The sequence below is a fragment of the Astatotilapia calliptera genome, chromosome 11 (genome assembly GCF_964374335.1).
Source record: "Astatotilapia calliptera chromosome 11, fAstCal68.1, whole genome shotgun sequence".
Taxonomy (NCBI): domain Eukaryota; kingdom Metazoa; phylum Chordata; class Actinopteri; order Cichliformes; family Cichlidae; genus Astatotilapia; species Astatotilapia calliptera.
The window spans coordinates 2,759,389-2,780,668 of record NC_137432.1 but is presented as its reverse complement, the minus strand read 5'-3'; the positions used below and the strand labels follow the sequence as shown (position 1 = coordinate 2,780,668).

The following is a 21,280-nucleotide window of genomic DNA, read 5'->3' as shown; positions in this document are numbered from 1 at the left end:
CCCAAACTCTTTAACTAGGATTAGTGGTGATATTTAAAGAAAAGAAAAGAAAATACACCTAATACCTACAAAAACACGGCTCCTCCTTTGGCAATCGTAGGAAAACCCTTAACACGAGGGCAAAAAGAAACGCTGCAGAGGATACACATCCATCCTTCCCCTGGTCCAAATATATGACCAGTGTAAAGAAAAGGAAACAGGTCTATCTAGGAAGCAACAGACAACGTAACTGCACAACATGGACTGATTGGGATTCTTGTACAGCGCTTTTCTGCTCTCCCAGAACACTCAAAGCGCTCTATACAACATGCCACATTCACCCAGTCACACGAGCATCATCTTTCTATGCATTTAAGTGCTTTCTAACTACCAGTCACACACATTCATACTCCAGTGGATGCAGCGGGATTACTATCTTGCCCAAGGATATTTGGCATGCAGATTAGGGGGAGCCAGGGATCAAACCACCGACCGTCCAATCAGCAGATGACCTGCTCTACCTCCTGACCTACAGCCACTCCTAAAAGTGGGGAAAAAATTCAGCTTGAGTAACAGTACCAGCACTCCGTATGTAAAGAGACTCGGTCATCACTGAATGTGGAGGTGTGTTCAAAAAGACCCCATCAATTTTTGGAATGAACCTGTGACGAGTCGACACTAATTTTAAACTGGTTTGCAAGAGCTGTCACACAAACAGACTTAGCTTGTTGTCACAGCTGTGCTATCAGCTGGGAACAAGTCTATTGACCATTTGTGGCCAAAAGACACAGGCTGCACACCACTCCAGTGGTCAAAGTAAACCAGAACATTTACTTGACATTTTATCAGTGAGATGAGGCGTTATCTTGGGAGTAAGACAGAACACTAATAAAAGTGACTCGTGCGCTCCCACAGAGCGCCCTGCCAGGAATCCAGATGACTCTTATTGTATTGTAGTTAATCTTAGGATTTGTTTGATCACAAAGTATTGGTTCATGATAGTTTGAAAGATATCAGTATCACAGCATCTTTAAACATACTGACTTTACTCTGGGTAGGACAGTGCTTCCCATACACACAGCCACTACATGGTAAGTGCTGATGACCCAGGGAAAAGATATTCAGTGAAACTGAGCTGAATGAATGTGAATGCTTTCCTTTATTTCACTAAAAGTCAGCTTGGATTCTTCTTTTATTTGCCGCCTTGCATCTCATTGTTAATGCAAAATGACGTGACGTTTGAATGAGAACAGGTCAGAGAAGTTTGCAAATCACAGGTCCATCTTCTGTGATGTGCAACTGAAGCACAGACCATCAAACATTCAGCCTAATTCCTGATCACACAGGATAACGAAACGAGACTAACATTTTCTCTTGGAGCCATGGAGCGCACTGTGGCTGCAGCTGCCCAGACGCCAGGTTCAATTCCACAGGAAGCTCACACACTGAGTAAGCACACCTTCACTGAGGCATCAACATGATGTCACAAAGAATGAATGGAAACAATTAAGCAAATTGTCTTTCACCCATTTTATGACCGACCCACCAGCACCCAAAAAACCTACAGAGCGCTAAATTGGGTGTGTATGTAGTGAGGGCATTCTGTGACATTTAAATAGTGATAAATATCTGCCTACTGTTAACCAAGAACAGGAAAGGAGCACGGAAATAGATTAAAAAGGTGTCAAGTTATGACTGTTCCAGATGTGCTTCGGCACCGTCCATTTGTCGTTCTGTTCTTGGCTACGAATAGCTATCTCCAGGCAACTGGATGCCAGTGTGCCTCTATTTGAGGGTAGGGTAGGGTAGGGTAGGGGCTGGGGCTGATGCGGTAGCTAAGCTAGCGGCTATGTTAGCTGCCACAGCAGATGAAATGCTGCAGGTCCACTGAGGACAGCCCGGGGTTGCTGATCGGCTGCTATGTCACCTAAACTCATCCGAGTCCTCGCGGTACAGCAGAATATTCGCACATATGCTAGAGGACAATCAACACGTCTCTAATGCAATCGTGTAATAGCACACTCATTCAGCTCCCATCGCTTTTCCCGTTTTGCTCCGCCGGCATCCCATCCCAGTCTACTGGATGTCGCGCGTTAACGCGAGGCAGGTCACAATATCACAGTATGACACTTGTGTTCGAATTAACCAGTAGTCCCTTAATGACCAGCACAACTATGTCAACTCGCCAGATGGTTACTTGTCAGTCACAGGCTAAAGTGGAGGAGCAGGGGTTGGCAACGCTGCACACTATTAAAAGCCAGAGTAACGACTAGTTATCGTAAGGCACGTCTCAGCCACCGAGACGCATCACCCCAGCTTAAGCTGTTCAACATCAACCACTGTGCACCAGCAATGGTGACCAACCTGTTTCAGTCGAAGCCTGCCTCTTTGCCTCATCAGCTATCTGAGGCGCCGCGCCGGAGAAGCGGTAACACGAGGCCGGTAACAGGGGCGAAAAGAGGGTAACGTTCTTCTACCAAGCACTGTTACCACTAACCCAGTGTCAGCCTCCACCATAACCAGCAACTCCTCCATAAATAAGACCAACGCCGGCCGGCTAGTTCTTACCTCAGGCGGTGTGTCGAACCAAGTTCCGACTAGCAGCCATGTTCGGAACCCCTATTTCCCTTCGTCCACACGAACCGAGCCCCCTCCCCCAGGTCAGTTGTCCTTCGTTCAAAGCAGAAATCCAAAATAATGTCGAGTTGCCTTATTTGCCAGGAACTGGTTTCCCGTTTCCAGTACAATATGATAGTCTATGTTCTTCGGAGCTCGAGGAGCGGGGCTGTCGATGGGGACTGATTGCCGGCGCAGCACAGCTAGCCGTGCCTAAGGGGTGGTGGGCAGCCCGCCGCTTCAAACACGGACACCTCGAACTCAGTCTTCTTTCTGTTAAGCAAGCTTAATGTACTGGATCGATATTTATTCTCAGGTGCACAACAAAGTCCCTTGCAACCACAGCGTGGGGCAACTGAATAGGCGATCTCGTCCTCTTCTCAATTAATTTAAAGGCAAGATGCTAACATTAGCTAGCTAGCTAGTAGCTAGCATGCTAGCTGTCTTGATTAAAACACTGCCATTGGAATTTGAAGGAAGACAGTCCGCAAAGTGCAGGCTGTTTGATAGTAACGGCCAGCCGACGGACCGAACCTGCAGACGCTATGAGAAAGACCGTATTTTAGCAGACACGGCTAAAGCTAACTCTATGCTGGCCAGCCCCTCTGTGATGTTAATATCGGTCAAAGGAGAGGGGCTGCATTGAGAGCGCACTCCCGACACTAGGCAAGTACGGCCCAGCGCGTTCCAGAGAAATTTCCCACAAAATGGCTGCCAAAACAAACCGCACCGCATACTATCATACAAACTTCCCAAAGTTCAGTCTGTAATGGTGCTAAAGCAATCATTTTAGAGGTCTGCCCGATGCAGACCGTGTAACGCTTCGAAAAGATGATGGTAGCGTTGTCACAAACTAGCACGAGTCACCACTTTAGAGAGCACTTCCTTTCCTCTGCAGGTACGAGTAGTTCGTTTCTCCTGTAACTACACAAAGCGATTAATGTGAGTTTCACTGACAGCACGGGCACAGGCAGCAACGAGCTAAACGGCCAAACACCCGCCGCACACAGCGCTCGTGCTACCTGTCCACACATGAGCTCCGCGTCACACCTGAGAACAGGTGGACACACTCATGTTCGTCGGGGGGAGGACTGAGCGGTTACAGCGCGGAACCTGAGCTGTGGTCGTTAGTGTTGTACCCCAGCACCTGTGCGCTCCACGGTCACGTCTTTGAGTGACGCGCAAAGTCAGCGTGGGGCTGCACCCACGGACACTTGTTGGTTCAAAGCTGCCTGAATTCTTCAAGAAGGCGCTGGAAACGCTTCAGATTCTGACAGCATGACACACCTGCTGCACAGCTGACCGGTTGAAGTGACACGGTGAGTCATCGTCACACAGCTACAGCGTGGATACGACACGGTAACAATGCTCCAGTAAGCTGTGGCGTTTAAATGATGCTGCGTTGGTACTCAGGGGCTCTTGACACCACACGTATGGAGCCGTGCTGCCATGTTTGCCAGCAGGACTCAGGACTGACGTCCGGTTGGAGCCGGTGCGGATTGCGGTCCGTTTCCCGTTCTCAGCGGCAGGACTGGCCTGCGTGGGCTCCTGCTCCAGCTTTTGACACGTTGAGTAGAGCTGCTGCTCTGCATGCCTTTGTTGTAACAAGTAGATGAGTGACTGTTGCATTTGTATGACCGGTCTCTTATCTGTGGCAGGTATCACAGAACTGCTGCTCACTGCATTGTTTAGTGGGGGGACCAGTTTCTGCAACCCTGTGGGACAGCTGTGCCGTACAATCCAGGGCCCAGCAACCTTCCACGTTCAAAGTCATTAAAGTTACCTTTCTTCTCAGCTTGAACTTCAGCGAGTTGTCTAAATGCATCAGGCTACTGCCACGTGACCGCATGATTAGACCGTTGACCATGTGTACCTAACAGAGTGAGTAATGGCATTTTTAAAACCACCTCAGTGCTGTGAATCTGGACCAAAGAAACCAAGAGAGCAGTCAGATTAATGTTCGTCAGTGTGATGGTGCATTTAGCTAAAGAGTTCAATTATAACCAACCAAAAACATTTATTAAAACAAATATGGCAGCTATGTGGAAAACAGAAAAATACTTAAACTGGTTCAAACAAACAGCTACAAAACAGGAAGTGTGTATAATGGACGCTGTTTGTCACCCGAAGAAGCAAAAACAACATATTCACTTTGAATAAATGGTCCACTGTTAACCATTTAAAGATACCAGCAGTGTGGGTGCAAGTTCAGAATATGGAGCCAGTCACAGACTAAAAGAATCATTAAGAAAATAATCAGGAGCACAGAAGCCAACAAACAAAACAGCAGAGCACACAAGCAACCTCGCTGCAGTCAGACTGATCAGGGTCCTCAGCACAAACAGCTGGGTCCAAAATCCCAGGACAAGGCAGGTTCACAGCACGCAACAGTGTGTGTTACTTTGTAACCTCATCTACTGTATACATGTACATTATAAACAACGGGACCTTTTCACAGCGCAAACAAGGTACTGCACTGATGGACCCAGGTATCACATAATGTTCTCCACCTGATCTGTGAGAACTGGAAGCACCAGAGGAGATGGATGGTTGATTAAAGGACTGGATGAGAAACCCCAGCTGAAGGTCTGCTTCAATGTGCTTGGAGGAAGCTGCAGACCGATGCCTGAAGCCGAAGAGGAGGGTGACAGACGGCAGACGTGCCAGAAGGAGGTTGCAAATCCATTCTCCTCCTCCGGCCCAGCTTACACGCACACATCATTTCTTCTGTTTTGGTGGAGGTCTGAGAACAAAAAAGAAAATGCACGGTTACCACAGATACACACAGCAGGTACTATGTTTACAGACACATGCAGTGTTTTTGGTGCAGGTCTGTGTCTGACAAATTCAATGAAAATCAATATGGGAGGGGAGGGGGGTCCTTAGTAAGATGGCTGAGGTGTTTAAGTGGTTCATGATCTGGTGACTGTAGTCATGTGGTTCTCATGTTGCCTTCAGCGAGCCTCTGCACTTACAGTAAAAGCCAGAAAAGGTCAGAAACGATTCTTTGAGCAGTTCGGCTGCAGCTTGATCTGGTTCCAAACACAGACACATATCTGTAAATACATTTATGCATCCATGTGGCTCATTACCTGAACTCTGAATGGTAAGTTAGCAAGTTCTTAATGGAAGCAGTGAGAGGTTTTCCTTCCATCTCCTCCAATGAACCTTAAATAAAACTACAGACTGGAGCTGACAGCGGGCTGTTTCTTCAAAGCCACTGTGCTGCTGCCAGCTGGGTTTTGTTTTTAAGGAGTCCACCAGATGGCGCTGCCGCAGCGCAGGAGCTGAGAGCTCTGTCCTCAGGAACCACAGAGGCTGAGGAGCTAAAAAGCCTCGTGTGCAAGTCCTTAGTCTGAGCCCTGATGCAGAGGCAGGAAACTGAACTGATTAACTGAGTTTCAACTGAGCAGAATAAGCTCCGCCTTTCTGATAACAATGGTAATGTTAGGCTGCGTGTTCTTTAAAAACTAAAGCAACATTACATGGTTACTCTGGTAAACAGTTCCAGGTTACTCAGCAACTGTTCCAGTCCAACTATGTTGGATCCACTTCAAAGAAAGCTTTCAGAAAATGTAACCTTTGACCCGGAGGTTCAGCAGCTGCAGCCATGGCTGCCCGACCGACAGGCTGGTCGCCCGCCCGCTGTCATCAACCGGGGTTTTTGTTTTTCCTTTAAGAGGCTGGTATTCAAAGGCAGCCAGCCTCCCCTCATCCACACCAGTTCCCCTACAGGCAGGAGCACCATCAGTGTGGTTCCTCACCCCGCCCTGCAACATCTGGGCGGGGCAGCGGAAACTACCTGCCAATGCTGCCCATCGACATCAGCTCTGCCTTTAACAGTGACCCCAGACATACTGCCTTAACCACACCTGCACGTGGATTAAAATCATCCTCACCGATCGGGCCAAGCTTTACAAACAGTGAAGCTCGGCCCACATCTCTCCTCCACTCACACTTTGTAACGGCTCTACAAACTCGTCCCCCTCTAACTCTTTAATCCGGTTGTTCAGTCTGACGTCACTAACCGTGTCTGGGCCTAAACTCCGCTGCAGGTCCATATATCAAACGATCACTGTGGCATTACTGAGAGTTGAAAAACTGTCTAAAGTCTTTCATCTTTAATAAAATGATCAGCGTTCTGCTCTACCAGGTGTAACAATTGAGTTTAACATCCAGGCATCCATGAAAACGGAATTTATGACATTTAACGGAGTTAGAAGTTAGCAGGGAGTTAGCTCGCTAGCTTCTATCTAAATACAATATAGCATGTCCTGACTGCGGGGCTTTGGAAACAAATTAAAACGTACAGCTCTGCTATCACTTCCAACATAAATGAAGACAGAAAACTAAACAGCAGTGACGTTTGTAGGGTTACTGAAGTTGGGCTAGCTGGTATATAATGATGTGCTACGTGACCGCTAGCGACACAGCTATGTTAGCATAATATAAACAAGCTAACTTTTTTTCCACTCGATAAAAGTTAACGTGAGTGTTCTCGGTGGTCAGGAACAAATGTAATCGCATGGCAGGATGCTGTAAAAGGATCAAACTTCAGCCAGGAGAACAATACGAGGTTAGTCATTCATATACTGCTGCATGGGCTGGGCTGTAGCTACATCGTAAGGTTTTAAAAACTGAGCTTAAATAAATGATTAGCGGTAATAAAGGGAGGTCAACAGTGATCACTGACTGTTTTAGGAGCTTTTTGAGATCAAATAGAAGAAAATACAAAACATTAAACATGTTAACAACACAAAAGCCATATTAAACGCAGACTACTTTAGACCCGGAAGTAGGATTCATCACGTCATCACTGAACAACCGGATAGAAATAATCATGTCACAGTGGGCATAGCTGGACTCATCTCAGACAAGGTTCACCTGGTGCCCTGAACAGCAAGAAAACAAAAGAGGTCATCATGGGTTTTAGGATGTGCAGAGCAGACTGTGTGGACACGTTCCAGCATTTCCCACAGAGAACATTTGGTGGACTGCCCACAGCACCGCCGCCATGAACAAAGGTCAGGAGCACCTACGCTTCCTGAGAGATCTGAGGGGTTGTAGACGCAGCTGCTGGTGTCTTGCCACTCCTCCCTGCTGTAACGTCAGTGTGTTTTACAAACTCCTTGTCCACAGTAAAAAAAATAAATAAATAAAATCGAAGAGAAATAGCATCTCAGCAGGAGGATGAAAATGGCGAGGGAGCCTTCACATACTTTACCTGGTGCCCTCAGGGCAGCGTGTCAGGTCTGGTAACCCATACAGGGACCCTTCATGTGAACATGCAAAGGAAACACTGGTTTCCAACTTGGTGAGTTGCTAAGCAGCTTCCTGTGACCGTTTCTCCTGATCACCAATGTTAGTGGACGTGAATCTGGGTGCAGAGCCTCATTAAGGGCGCTTTACCTGTAGATGCCCACCACCACAGCGTGGTCTCTCTCATAGGGCTCCAGCGTGAGCTGTTCCTGTGGTTTCATGTTCTCTGCACTCATCTTCTTCACTTCTGAGGCAAACACTGCCTCTGGAGCTGCTGTCGAGTCTATACAGTTAGCCTTAAGGAAGAAGAGCACAGCTGGAATCAGACTCACGAACAACAACAAGTCCTGAACAGGTAGACATTCCTCACCATCACACGAGTATCCTAGCACACGACTAAAACTAGTTTGAGTCCAAATCAAGGATTCAGTCACACATAAGCTGATTTAGCAGCCGTCTACAGTCATTCTGTAGTGAAGCAGGAGACGCCCTTTTATTCTCTTTAGCTTTAGCAACATTTGCTATTAGAAATCACGCCATGTGAGAAACTTACTCATGTTTGTGGGTCAGTAACTCGAGATAACTGACTCGGAAAATGTCTTCATTCGTTTTTTGAGATTGAACAAAGCCTAAGCTAAAACGTGTGAAAATGGTCAGCAGCCACTGGCCGAAGAGGAACCGTGAAAGACCTTTAAGGCCTGGAGAACTTCTGCATAAGACAACGTTAAAACCTTCAAAGTTTAGCATTCAGGGAGCCGTTACCTGTTACGGCAGTTATCAGCGTACCTTGATTGAGATAACAAAGTGGCCGCCGTTCTTCAAAAAGTTGTGAGCGTTCAAAGCAACGATCCTCGTCTGGTCAGGCTGGGCAACATCAGCAAAGATCACATCCACCATGCCTGCAGAGGGACAGACGGCACGTGAATGCTCTGCATGTGTTCACCGTGCAGGTTCCTGATGGGACGATGGCCGCCCCTCGCCTTCGTGTCAAGGATTACAAACAAACCTGTTCGTCTTTCACCAGCTCATCTGCATCACACTACTCACCAACAAGCATTCTGTATTTGTGCGGGTGCCGAGCGTCTTCGATGATTGGAATGATGTTGGTGCGTTTTTTCGCCACGTTGAGAAGGTCGCGACCCGACCGGTGGGAAAACTCTACTGCATAGACCAGCCCTTCCTGTCACACAACACACTCATGTCAATGCAAGCTGCTTTTGTTTCCTGTGTTAAATCTACACCACCCTAGAAATCTTGATGATGCAGCCCATTGGCCCACTCATGACTTTATTTCCACCCAATTCTGTCCCCATTTTTAATCCACTGGGAGAGAAACTCCAGTGAGCCGTGTTTGTCTCTTTCATTTTAGGAACATCCCATGACACAGGGATTTCCCACCGTCCGGTTCCCCAGTTTTTGATGGAGGAATGAGGATTGTAGTTTTAATTATTGTGCGTTTGATCCCTTTGCCCCTCCTGTCACGTCCCCTGTGGTCAAACACTACTGCCAGCAGTGGTCTGCCCGTTCGGCAGCTACAAAGAGAAAGTGTGCGGTACTCACGGGTCCAACGATGTCGGAAACGTGGGACACTGTGGTGCCAGAGGCAGCTCCCAGGTACATGACCTTGGCTCCAGGCTTGATGTGGATCTGGTCGACTCCTCCCAAGATGGCCGCAGCCAGCTTGGAGCGGAACGGATTCCAGGCTCTGTATTCAATCTTAGTCTCTCCTTCCTACCAAGACCGAAGCGAACATCGACTCAAAGTGTGGTCACAACAGCAGGAAGAGCACACGTTTTCATATTTGGCATAGCAGCAACAGCTGAACTGGACTCACTTCCACACTGATCCTCTTCTCTCCATACACAGACTCTCCTACCACCATGTTTTTTGTCACCAGGGCATCCTCCTTTCCCCTGCAGATGAACACTCCTGAGACACACACACACACACACACACACACACACACACACACACACACACACACACACACACACACACACACACGAATAAGCTTCCAAATGAAGGCAAATGCTGAAAGGTGAATAAAATGTGACAAACTGTAGCCGAGGCTCAAAACAGTCCAGCCTTCAGTGCAGAAAATGCCTCAGTCCTCTAAAATATGAACAATCACCTTCATGTCTGTGAGGCTCGATCAGGACCTTCTTCCCTCCTCCGAAACCACCTCGGCCACCCCTCCCTCCTCTACCCCCTCTGCCTCTTGGGGTTCCTCTGCCACCACCACGGCCCCGAAATCCTCCACCGTCTGGGGACTGGAAGCCTCCACCTGAAAAACAGCCACGCACAAGAGAAAGTTCCAGAACCTGGATCAGCAGGTCGCAGAGTGATGCATTTCTGTCCTTCACTGGGACGTTGGCTGGACACCTTTTGCTGATCATTAAATACACAAGTTACTGGTTTGTTTAAAGAACAAACCAGTAGTTAGACTTTTTGGGTCTCGCTCCGTTTTTTCCATCCTCAGGTGTGTGTTTACAACAGCATGACCCTCGGAGGGCGATGTAAAAACATAATGGCCCATCATATGAAAAAGGCTCCCACCCCTGCTTTACACTGAAACAATTCATGCAGAATGACGACAAGCACCAGTCACCTACCACAGAAATAACTGTTTATTAAAGACAGAATCATTGAAAAGGCAAAGCAGCTGCTCACCAACCAAGTCCTTCCACGGCTGCGCTGCTAACGGCTGCGCTGCTAACGGCTGCGCTGCTAACGGCTGCGCTGCTAACGGCTGCGCTGCTAACGGCTGCGCTGCTAACGGCAGCAGATGGTCCCAGCTTGGTACACATTACTGCCATGATGGCTTTAACAACGTGCCCAGTGGCCACAGTGAAACGAGTCATGTGGCTCATATTTACGTGGAAACTGATGTTTTCTTCCCAGAATAAGAACAGACGAGCTGAGGTCTGACTGTCAGTTCACTGTTTGTATACTTCGTGGCAACTTTTATCTTGATTTAATCATCCAGGTAGGTAAAACCTAGAAGGTTGATTCTGTTCTTCTGGATGTTTTCAGTGGGAGAAACGTCATCATCATCATCAAGTGTCAGCTGACTGCAGGTCTACAACCTTACAAACAGGACATTTACATAATGACTGAAACCAGCACCACTGAAGGAACAACAGGCTGGAGGTCAGCTCCTCGATCACTGACTAATGGTCATGAGTGCCATTCACAGAGAGTGGGGGGATGGCTGCAATCACATCATTGTAAGACTTAACCTCCAGTGTTTGCTGAAGGTGGGACCTCTTCATCACCATCTGATGGTCTCGTTTTTCTTTTCCACTGTTTGAATCCATGTGAGCTGCACAGCTGTCTGTAAGACTGCGGGGCATCAGTGAGCCAACACACACCTCTGTGGACAAGCGTTGCAACTCGGTGGGCCTTGTATCTGAAATCCACTTTGTGTTTGTTACAAACAGTTATGAATGCTGAGAGTTCAGGAGCTTCTTTTGCCATCGTGTTCGTTTAGTCGAGGACCCCCTCCGAAACGTTTCACTGCTGCTTAAGTCTTTCACTAAGCAAACGTCAGCCTCACAGTTACTGAAATAAAGCCACAGTGCTGTGGGTTAGCAGGTATTATCACCTATAAATGAAGGTGGAACTGCTCTGACGCCGAGACCAGAACTTTAGCTGTAATGTTAACCTTTCAAAGCCGGTCGGAGCGGCACGCTCTGTTTGGCGTAACTATTTTTAAATTCCCGTAGAACTGGAACCACGTAAGCTTGTGCAATCATTTTTGCACATGAAACCGGAGGAGTTGTACTTACATCTCATCCTCGGTCAGTTTCCTTCCACATGTGGCTTTATAGCAACAAAAACATAATATTCCAGAAACACGCTTTGCCGATCCGATCAGCTGTTCGTAACACTTCCCACATTGGAACAGACGTCAGCGTGAACTGTGGCATGTTCGCCATGACCTGCCCGAAACCAGAAGGGACGTCATTTTTGCAGAAAATGTAGTTTTTCTTACCTTCGGGGGCTCATAAGCCTACACTGGTGTTTTTAAAAGTCATGTTTGACTCTGTGCTTTTCTCAATAGTTTCCGGGATCCTCAAACTGCACTGCTGGAAATAGTTTCTTTTGATGCACGTGCTGGTTTTTATGCAAATTTGCATTTCATTATGTTTTTGTTTTTCCTGCAGTGTATAAAAATTGGTGTATTTCAAAAATAAAACTATGAAGACCATCAAAATAAATTTCCTGTGGTTGGAAACTATTTTGTACAACTTTTTTTGTATTTGCAGTTTTGAGGGATAAGCCTCTTAAATTTCTCTGAATAGAAGTATATGTAAAAAAACAAATGATTTTTTTTTGTAGTTTATTGCACTTTTTTGCAATTTATGCAGTTACTATGGACTCGATGCCTACGTATCATTAAAATGTGGGCTATAACGGTTGTATTGATATATAACAACTTGAAATGCTCCCAAAAAATGGCGCTATATAAATGCAATACATTATTATCATTATTATTATTACTATTACAGCATGTGCAAATATAAAGATAAGCCCTGGCGGGCGTGGTTCTTAAAGGTCTTAAAGGGTTAAGAAAGAGTGGAGCGCTCAATGCGTGGTTAAAACGCGGTGGTTGAAGATTGCTCGGTAACTGGAGAAACAAATACAAAGCAACACTTCATCTGCTGTTTGTGATCAAGTGGAGCACAGAGTGTTTTGTGAGCTGCTTGAACTCTGAGACTGTCACTATTTGAACTTAACAGCCTATAATATTATATTATTAGCAGATACCTGAATAAAAATACTTTTAATTGCTTCAAGTCGTCATCCTGGCATTTGAGGATCACATCCACGATGTGATGATACGAACGGCACGTTTCCAGTCTCACCTCTTCCTCCCCGGAATCCTCCCCGGAATCCTCCTCGTCCTCCGCGGTCACCAAACCCTCCTCTGCCTCCACCTCTGCCTCCACCTCTTCCTCCTCTGTCCATGCGAGGACTGAAACCTGAAACCATGAATCGTTATTATATGTGTAAACAGACACATCTAGCAACCAGTGCGTGGCTGCTTACGCCAGTGCCGCCATCTTGGATCGTTAACCCGGGTCGCTCCACATTTAAACACCGACTCCGACCACTTGGGGGACCCAGCACAACACGCACACAACGCGGCTGTTCACACTCGGAAACACGCTTAATAAAAGTAACGGGGCTGAGACTCGACTCACCGCCTCCTGTGTGGGCTTTGAACGACAGGCGTGCTCGCGGCGTGCTCCGCGTGGCCGTGATGTTTGGACACTCTCACGGAACCGCAAACACACAGACCGGGCTAACGTTAGCGCGAGCTACGTCTCGTGGAGCAGAAAACAGCTGTAAACGGCTGGAACGGGTTTCAGCCGGCGTGACCCGACTTTGGCTTTTCCTCGCGGAATAAAACCGTAACTCTGGTTGTAACGGAGCTCGCTGTGTGGGCCCCACGGAGTCCCAGACACGTGCGAGGAGACACAGCGCGTGTTCAACTCAGAGCACTTATTCCGCCAGCGCGGACACACCAACGGCTCACCGTGAACAAACCACGCGCTCAGACAGCCAAGTCTGCGGTAGTTTTCACAATAACGTGGCCGTGTAGGCCGTCCACGCAGTGTACCTGACTGCACAGACTCACCGAATACACGATCAGACATCAGCCCGCGTTAGCGAGCGTAAGCACGTGTGTCTTACTGTACCTGGCCTCATCGTTTCTGGCGTAAACTACTGAAATGGACGCAGCCCGCGGAGTTGAATCGCTTCTCTCCTGTGTTGATCCTCAGTGAACAGACACGGCGTGATCACGTCCCACGTGCAACTGTGCGACCCAGAGCAAACTTTCTTCTTCTATCTAATCTATTGTTGCTTAGCAAGCAAAACGGCGCATTAGCGCCACCAACTGGACACAGACGGAGACCTTGTTTTCAAACAGAGGACAGCTGCTGTCAGCTGCCGGATGTTGTGCCGAGACAACCTTCCTGTCACAAGGTAGAAGCTGGAATCCGTCTGTGGTTGCTGATTGATATCTGCATCTAAACGATAACGGTCAGGCTTAATGTTCACATCTCACATGGTTTGAAAGAGGCACACAATCTCATGCACACATATGCACACATATGCACACCTGCATACACCAAGTTACTTTTTGCACAACCCACTGTCGTTGTTGCACTTTTGCGATGTCTGTATTATTCGGTTCTGCCTGGCGTTGCACTCTCTTTGCTTTGGTTTGTTGTAATCCTGTTTGATTGTCTGTAGCAGCGTGGTCTCAGAGGAACGTTGCTCCTTTCACTGTGTACTGTACCACTGCACATGGTTGCAATGACAATAAAGCCACTTGACTTGAGAACCACCGATGTCCACTGTGAGCAGCCATCTGTCTGCCATACAAAGCCGTTTCAGATTCCTTCCCAGACGCTTAACAGACGCTGACCCTCACATCTTGTGTCAGGTGATCTCAATGGGTCGCATAAGGTCTCACAATAACTTCACCCAAAACCTCTGCTAATAAGGACCCACGCCCTTTTTCACACCTCGGTACATGTGATAAGGTGGATGATCAATATAGTTGGTCCTCTTAAGGCTCCCACATGGGATTACATACCCAGGACTCTGCACCCTCTGCTTTTAGAAGCGAAGAAGCTCGATGAGAGGTGAAACGTCTTCAAGGAACTTAAAGAAGTCCAGTTGTTTTTTCCAAGCTCCATAGACGAGACAACTATTAAATGACCACTTCAAACTGACAAGAAAGTCTTTGTACTGATGTTAGCTAAATGATCAGAACACACAGACCAAGCACATCACTACTGCTCAGAGGAGCAGAGTGTAACTGTTTTTGAATGGAAATCAGATTCATTTCTATTGAGCAGAAATGTTGGAAATCACAGTGAATAATTGCTGAGTCATTTGTTATTCTGATATAGGCTCAGAGCATCAGGTGAATCCCCCACTCCTCTTTTCACTCCCACTGCTGCATGTCATCAACATCTTCGTTCCTCTTTTCTTCACCATTATCTGAACGATGGCTGAATCAGAATCTTTATTGTCATTGTGCTTTAAGAACAACCGAAACTGTATGCAAACCTGCTCTAAGTGAAAAGAGCACGCTGTTAAGAGAAGAAAAGAAGAATATATGGTAAATGGCCTGTATTTGTATAGCGCTTTACTAGTCCCTAAGGACCCCAAAGCGCTTTACATATCCATTCACACACACATTCACACACTGGTGATGGCAGCTACATTGTAGCCACAGCCACCCTGGGGCGCACTGACAGAGGCGAGGCTGCCGGACACTGGCGCCACCGGGCCCTCTGACCACCACCAGTAGGCAACGGGTGAAGTATCTTGCCCAAGGACACAACGACCGAGACTGTCAGAGCCGAGGCTCGAACCGGCAACCTTCCGATTACAAGGCGAACTCCCAACTCTTGAGCCACGATCGCCCCATGTATAATAAATAACAATACAACAATAAAAAGAAATGAAACAAATAAAAAATATATATTACATAGTATATCCAAGACTGTATATAAGAGTGAACAATGGAAAATACGTTGACACAGTGATTTTTCACAGGCTGCCCTTTCATGACCCTGGTTTCTCCTTGTTACTCTTACAAAGTGCTGCTCAGAGTGGAGCTCCTTGATTAAACTATAAAAAAGATATAAATAAAACTGAACAAGTCAAATTTTAGGCCCATTTTCAACAACAGTGAGTTCCAGTGTCACATTAATGCAAGTTTAAAATATTAAATGAACAAACTCATTGGATATAGGTTTACAGTTTTTACACACACAAAAACGGATGAATTAACACAATTAATCAATTATCAATTTTATGTAAATCTGTGTTGCTGCTGAGGCGGAGACCATCCAGAGATGCTGGCAGCATTGATGTAAATGAAAAACAAACACAAGGTGAAATTAGCTATCATTAGCGTTTAGGTGTACATAGAAGTGCGATCAGTGCAAAAAACACGACTTAACACTTAATTTGAATTTTGAATTTATTTATTTTAAAGGGACAGTGCAGTTTAACATAGTTCAAGTACAAAACATGAAACTGATGTAACGCACATACGTTTATAGCTAATTTTCAACAATTGTCCCTTGTTGGGCTTCAATCAAAATAGATACATTTTACAATAAAACATACATTTTCATAAAACCAACTTACATCATAAATACAATTAATAGACAATAAATTAAAATAAAATTAAAACCATCAGTCAAAATGACTACATCTCTGATTTCCCTTTAACCAAACTTTAACCTTCATGTAAAGGATCTGATGTCTGTAATCAATCTGATTTCGGTTGGAAGTGTGCTCCTCGGTCAGTCAGGCCTGTATGGAAAAAGCTGACTGACCGGATGTAGATCTGCGATATATCTTGCGGTTGCCGTTCACCTTGCTCCTGGTAATACGATTACTATCTTGTCTCTGGATGTATCTATTGAGACACTCTGGGGCCATCCTATTTATACATTTAACGACTAATTTAAGAAAACACAGATGATTAAAACTCTTAAAACTGAGTAGATTATATTTCTTTAAAATGTCCACACTCCAGTCCAGCAGGCGGCGGTAATGCGCATCTAAGCTGGTTGACCAACCGCCATTAAACTGAAAAGAAGAAGAAGGTTACAGTCTCATGGCCGTCAGTCGCAGCCCGCGCACTGTTTAGCAGCTCTCAGTGTTTATGGTTTTAACTGTCACAGGGACATTAAACTATATTTTGATAGGTTGGAGGAGCGCCTACTGCGCTGCTTATCTAAATATCCCAATTCTTTTATCATTTTTGGTGGAGACTTTAATACAGTGTTTAACAGGCATTTGGACCGATGGCCTTCAGACTCTTAACTCATTCATAAGACTGTTGGCACAAAGATTCAACTCAGTCGATTCTTGGAGGGATTCTCATTCATCTCAAATAGCTTACACGTGGTGTAGTAAGACTCAAACCAGGCACTCGCGTATCGATTATTGGCTTATCTCAAAAGGTTTAGAGAAAATTTAAACGGATATTTATCCTACTCCACTCTCAGACCATAAAATGGTTAGCTTATCAATCCCATCCTCCCTCATCACTAAAACCTCATAATGGAAGCTAAATAGAACCATTCTTCAGCATAAAGAAGTGATTTGTGAAGTTCAGAGATTCATTAAACTTTATTGGAGTGTAGAGGAAGAACATTATACATATATATATATATATATATAGTATATACACTGGGTGAATGTGCAGTAGTAGCAGCAAGCAGGTGAATTCTGTACATTAATATGAATAGACATCTGACTATTTTACAGGATAGACAATATAAACATATTTAAAATTAAAGGAATTGAAATGTACATTGTGCCTTGGTTTAGAGTCTGGAAGAGTCCTGTCTCAGTCAATTATAGATGATGTGAGAGGGCGGGTGTGTGTGTTTAGGGCACGGATGGCTTGGGGATAGAAGCTCCTCTTGAGTCTCTCTGTCCTTGCCCGGAAGATGCTGAACCTTCTACCAGATTGCAGAAGTTGGAACAGTTTGTTGCCAGGATGGGACGGGTCCTTCAGTATCTGCGCTGCTCTAGTCCGGCATCTCCTGGTGTAGGTGTCCTGAAGCGGGGGGAGAGCAATCCTGCAGCAGCGTTCTGCTGTACGGATCACTCTCTGGAGAGCTTTTTGGTCCTTCACACAGCTGTTCCCAAACCACGATGTCATGTTCTGTGTGAGGATGCTCTCCACAGCGCCTGTATAGAAAATCCTGAGGATCTTTGGAGAGACCCTGAACTTCCTCAGTTGTCGTAGGTGATACAGGCGCTGCCTAGCCTTTTTGGTCTGGACCTGAATGTGGGCAGCCCATGTCAGGTCTGAGGAGATGTGGACACCAAGATACTTGAAGGACTGCACCCTCTCCACTGGAGCTCCATTGATGATAATGGGCTTGTAGTCTCTGTGCTGACCCCTTCTGAAGTCCACCACCAGCTCCTTGGTCTTGCTGACGTTCAGCTGGAGGTGGTTGTCCTGGCACCATGATGCCAGATTCTTCACTTCATCCATGTAGGCCGCCTCATCGTTGTTGGAGATGGCACCCAGCACCACTGTGTCGTCAGCAAACTTCACAATGGTGTTGGAGCCATGGGTGGCCACACAGTCTGAAGTGTAGAGGGAGTAGAGCAGTGGCGAGAGGACACATCCCTGAGGTGCTCCTGTGTTGATGGTGATGCTGTTGGAGAAGCACCTGCCCACCCTCACCACCTGAGTTCTGCCAGTGAGGAAGTCCAACACCCATGCACACAGACGGCTGTTAAGTCCCAGATCCCTGAGCTTTGTGAACAGTCTGCAGGACACTATTGTGTTAAACGCTGAGCTGTAATCAACAAACAGCATTCGCACATAGTTCCCCTGTTTCTTGTCCACGTGGCTGAGAGTGGTGTGTAGGACGTGGGCGATGGCATCCTCTGTGGATCTGTTGGATTGGTAGGCGAACTGGAGCAGATCTGTGGTGTCTGGGATGGAGGAGGAGATGATGTTCTTCAGCGGCCTCTCAAACACCTTCATTACTACCGAGGTCAGTGGGAACTTTTGAAATATAAAATTGGAAAACTCTTTAGAAAATACAGCAGTGATTTGGCAAAAAAAGAAGATCTGATGAGACACAGGTGATACAAACGATCACATGCCTGACTTCCAAACCAATAGACACCCTCAGTGAATCTGATAAGATAGAACTGGTTGACCTGCAGCACAGGTTGGATGAGATTTACAAACGTAAAGCTGACGGAGCATTTATTCAGAAAATGGTTCGAAGAAGGAGAGCAGAATTCAGCCTATTTTTTCAGACTTGAAAAGCATCAATCTTTTTTTTTTTTTTGCCTGTCCCATTTGGTTCTTTAGCCGTCAGAATTGTTGTCTGAAGACCAACAAGGAGACCCAATGGATTTACTTTGCCAAATGGATCATCGTGGCATTGCCGTATTGGTCCATTTGATCGACCTTTGTTTTTATTATTTATTATATTTTATTTTCAGATGTTACAGACGGGACAGACATGAGTAAGAGATAGGAAAGGGAGAAAGAAAGAGGAAGGAAAGGAAAAACAGAAGGGGAGAGGGACAGTGAGAAAGGGGGGAGAAAAAAAAATCTCCTGGATCACCTGTTGAGAGAAGAAGAGAAAACAAGCAAAAAAAACAGAGCAACATACTAAACACAACACCTTCGCATTAATCTAGCTAAGTGTAAACAGCAGTAAATACTAAATATTCAATGTTGTTGTGCAGCACGCAGGACAGACAGCGCACAATGTGCTTTGAAGTAGCAGCCAAGAAAGGTGTAATTTAAGTCTACGAGCAGTGAACACGCGTGTGCACACCTGTGTGGATCAGCACGCTTGTATTCAAATGGTTTCCACATGTAATGGTCTGCTAGAGGATGTAGCGAGCCATAGCCCCGCCCCCCAGGGCATGAAGCAGGCATGGAGGAGATCCAGGCCCCAGACATCCAGAGGCCCCAGAGTGCGAGAGCCCAAGGAGGACCACCGGAGGGGCATCAATCTAACACCAACTCCATCCTACAACTAAATATTAATGGGACAATTTCTAATGATAAGGATACCATAGCAAAATATTGTTCAAACTTTTATTGCAAACTTTATTCTTCTAGTTATTGCCCTGAAGCTTGTCTGACTTTTTTAAATTCTTTAGACAAAATCACTCAGCTGAATGAGGAGGAAAGTCAGCTTTGCGACAGATCAATTTCTTTGATCGAGGTTGCAGATGCTATAAAACATCTAAAGATGAACAGATCCTCTGGAACTGACGGCCTTACTGCCGAGCTTTACAAACAGTTCGCTGACAGTTTAGCCCCGTTTCTTTTAGACGTTTTTAAGGAAAGTATGGATAGAGGTGCACTCCCTAGACAACTGGCGACCAATCTCTTTACTGAATAATGATTATAAGATATTGGCTAATAGAATAAAACACGTATTAGGTAAAGTTATTGATGAGAGTCAATCTGGATGCATGCAGAATTGTCATATCTCAAACAACATAAGATTCATTCTAGACATAATAGATTACCCAGAACTTGTACAGGATGAGTCTTATTCTTTTTTTAGATTTCTACGAGGCGTTCGACTCCTTAGAGCATGAGTTTATTTTTACAGCTTTAAATAAATTTGGGTTCGGTCAGTCCTTCTGTAATGCCGCTCGGACACTGTACTGTAACAGCTCCATAGAGCTTGCCACTGGTACTTCCCCGAGAGTCTCTCTAAAGCGTGGAGTGAGGCAGGGTTGCCTCCTGTCCGTATATTTATTCCTTCTTTCTGTGCGACTCTGTAATTCGCACATTAAACTCAGTTCTTTAAAAGGCCTGGTCATTGCTAACAGAGAAATACTCATAAGTCAGCTGGCAGACGATACAGCTCTCTTCCTCAGAGACGCCTCGCAAGTTTCAGTGGCCATTAACAATACAGCCATTCTCTAAAGCCTCCGGACTTTCACTCAACCTGCATAAATGTGAACTTTTACCAGTTAAAAGTTGTTTAGCAACTTCAATTCATGGAATACCTGTAAGAAACTCTGTAAGATACCTTGGAATTCAAATAATAAAAAATGAGCTCCACAAACTTCATTCCTATTATAGATAAATCCCAAAAAATCACAGTGAGACCTGTCGTTGAAGGGAAGAGTTCTGCTGTCGGAGGCTGAAGGTATCTCCCGTCTAACCTGCTGCTCAGTCACTACATGTTGATAATACAACCTGTAAGTCAATTAACAAGTTATTATAAAGAATTTTTTATGGAAAAATAAAACTCACTGCTTGCGTAAATCAGTAGCTTTAAATTCATATGATAAAGGAGGCATACATTTTATTGATTGTGGTGCTCTTAACAATGCTTTTAAAATAAAGTGGATTAAAAAGTATTTAAAGAATCCCACTTCTATCTGGAACTTTATCTCACATCATGTGTTCTCTAATGTAGGCGCCTTAACTTCCTGCTGCTCTGCAGTTATAGTATTCCACAAATACCACTGAAACTTTCTCACTTTCATCAACAGATTCTTTTGGCATGGGCGCTGATTTACAAACACAATTTCTCTCCACAAAACGGTTTTATTTGGAATAACTGCAATGTTATTTATAAAAATAAAACTCTTTTTTTAAATAACTGGTTTAATAATCTTGATTAGTCAGTTAAATAGAGAAGATGGACTCTTATATAATTACTCTGAGTTCCTCAGGAGATACAATGTACCAGTAATGTACATGTACATGTAAATTCTGGAAGGACCTCCACAAGTTTATTACTGTTCTCCCTAATTTTCAGTTATACTACAAGGACTTTATCTTTGGCTGTTATCATTTTAAACACAAGGACAGTGATGCTTTCTTCTTTATAAATATGTTTGTTAGTTTTGGCAAAACTTCACATGC

The 21,280-nt window shown here is 45.4% G+C and overlaps 2 protein-coding genes and 2 long non-coding RNA genes across 4 annotated transcripts in view; 2 read left to right on the top strand and 2 right to left on the bottom strand.

The window, feature by feature from the left end:
• Positions 1–3,239, bottom strand: part of dyrk1b (dual-specificity tyrosine-(Y)-phosphorylation regulated kinase 1B) — a 61,548-nt gene extending 58,309 nt beyond the window's left edge. The window contains exon 1 of the mRNA XM_026183441.2: positions 2,548–3,239. The gene's annotated coding sequence lies outside the window, so the exon portion shown is untranslated. The remainder of the gene's footprint in view (positions 1–2,547) is intronic.
• Positions 1–7,367, top strand: part of LOC145431714 (uncharacterized) — a 196,955-nt gene extending 189,588 nt beyond the window's left edge. Inside the window, exon 2 of the long non-coding RNA XR_013911994.1 lies at positions 7,172–7,367. This is a non-coding gene — a long non-coding RNA (uncharacterized LOC145431714). The remainder of the gene's footprint in view (positions 1–7,171) is intronic.
• Positions 3,297–4,396, top strand: LOC113031402 (uncharacterized). The gene is made up of 3 exons (XR_003273736.2): positions 3,297–3,914; positions 4,009–4,162; positions 4,254–4,396. It is a non-coding gene; the product is annotated as an uncharacterized LOC113031402 (long non-coding RNA).
• Positions 4,593–13,740, bottom strand: fbl (fibrillarin rRNA 2'-O-methyltransferase). Its single transcript, XM_026183448.2, has 9 exons — positions 13,560–13,740; positions 12,723–12,839; positions 9,986–10,138; positions 9,689–9,783; positions 9,415–9,585; positions 8,902–9,034; positions 8,641–8,753; positions 8,005–8,150; positions 4,593–5,338 (listed from the first exon to the last, which is right to left on the bottom strand). Exons 1-9 carry the CDS (start codon positions 13,567–13,569, stop codon positions 5,314–5,316), a joined length of 963 nt encoding a protein of 320 aa, XP_026039233.1. The 5' UTR covers positions 13,570–13,740; the 3' UTR covers positions 4,593–5,313.
• Positions 13,741–21,280: the final 7,540 nt, after the last annotated feature.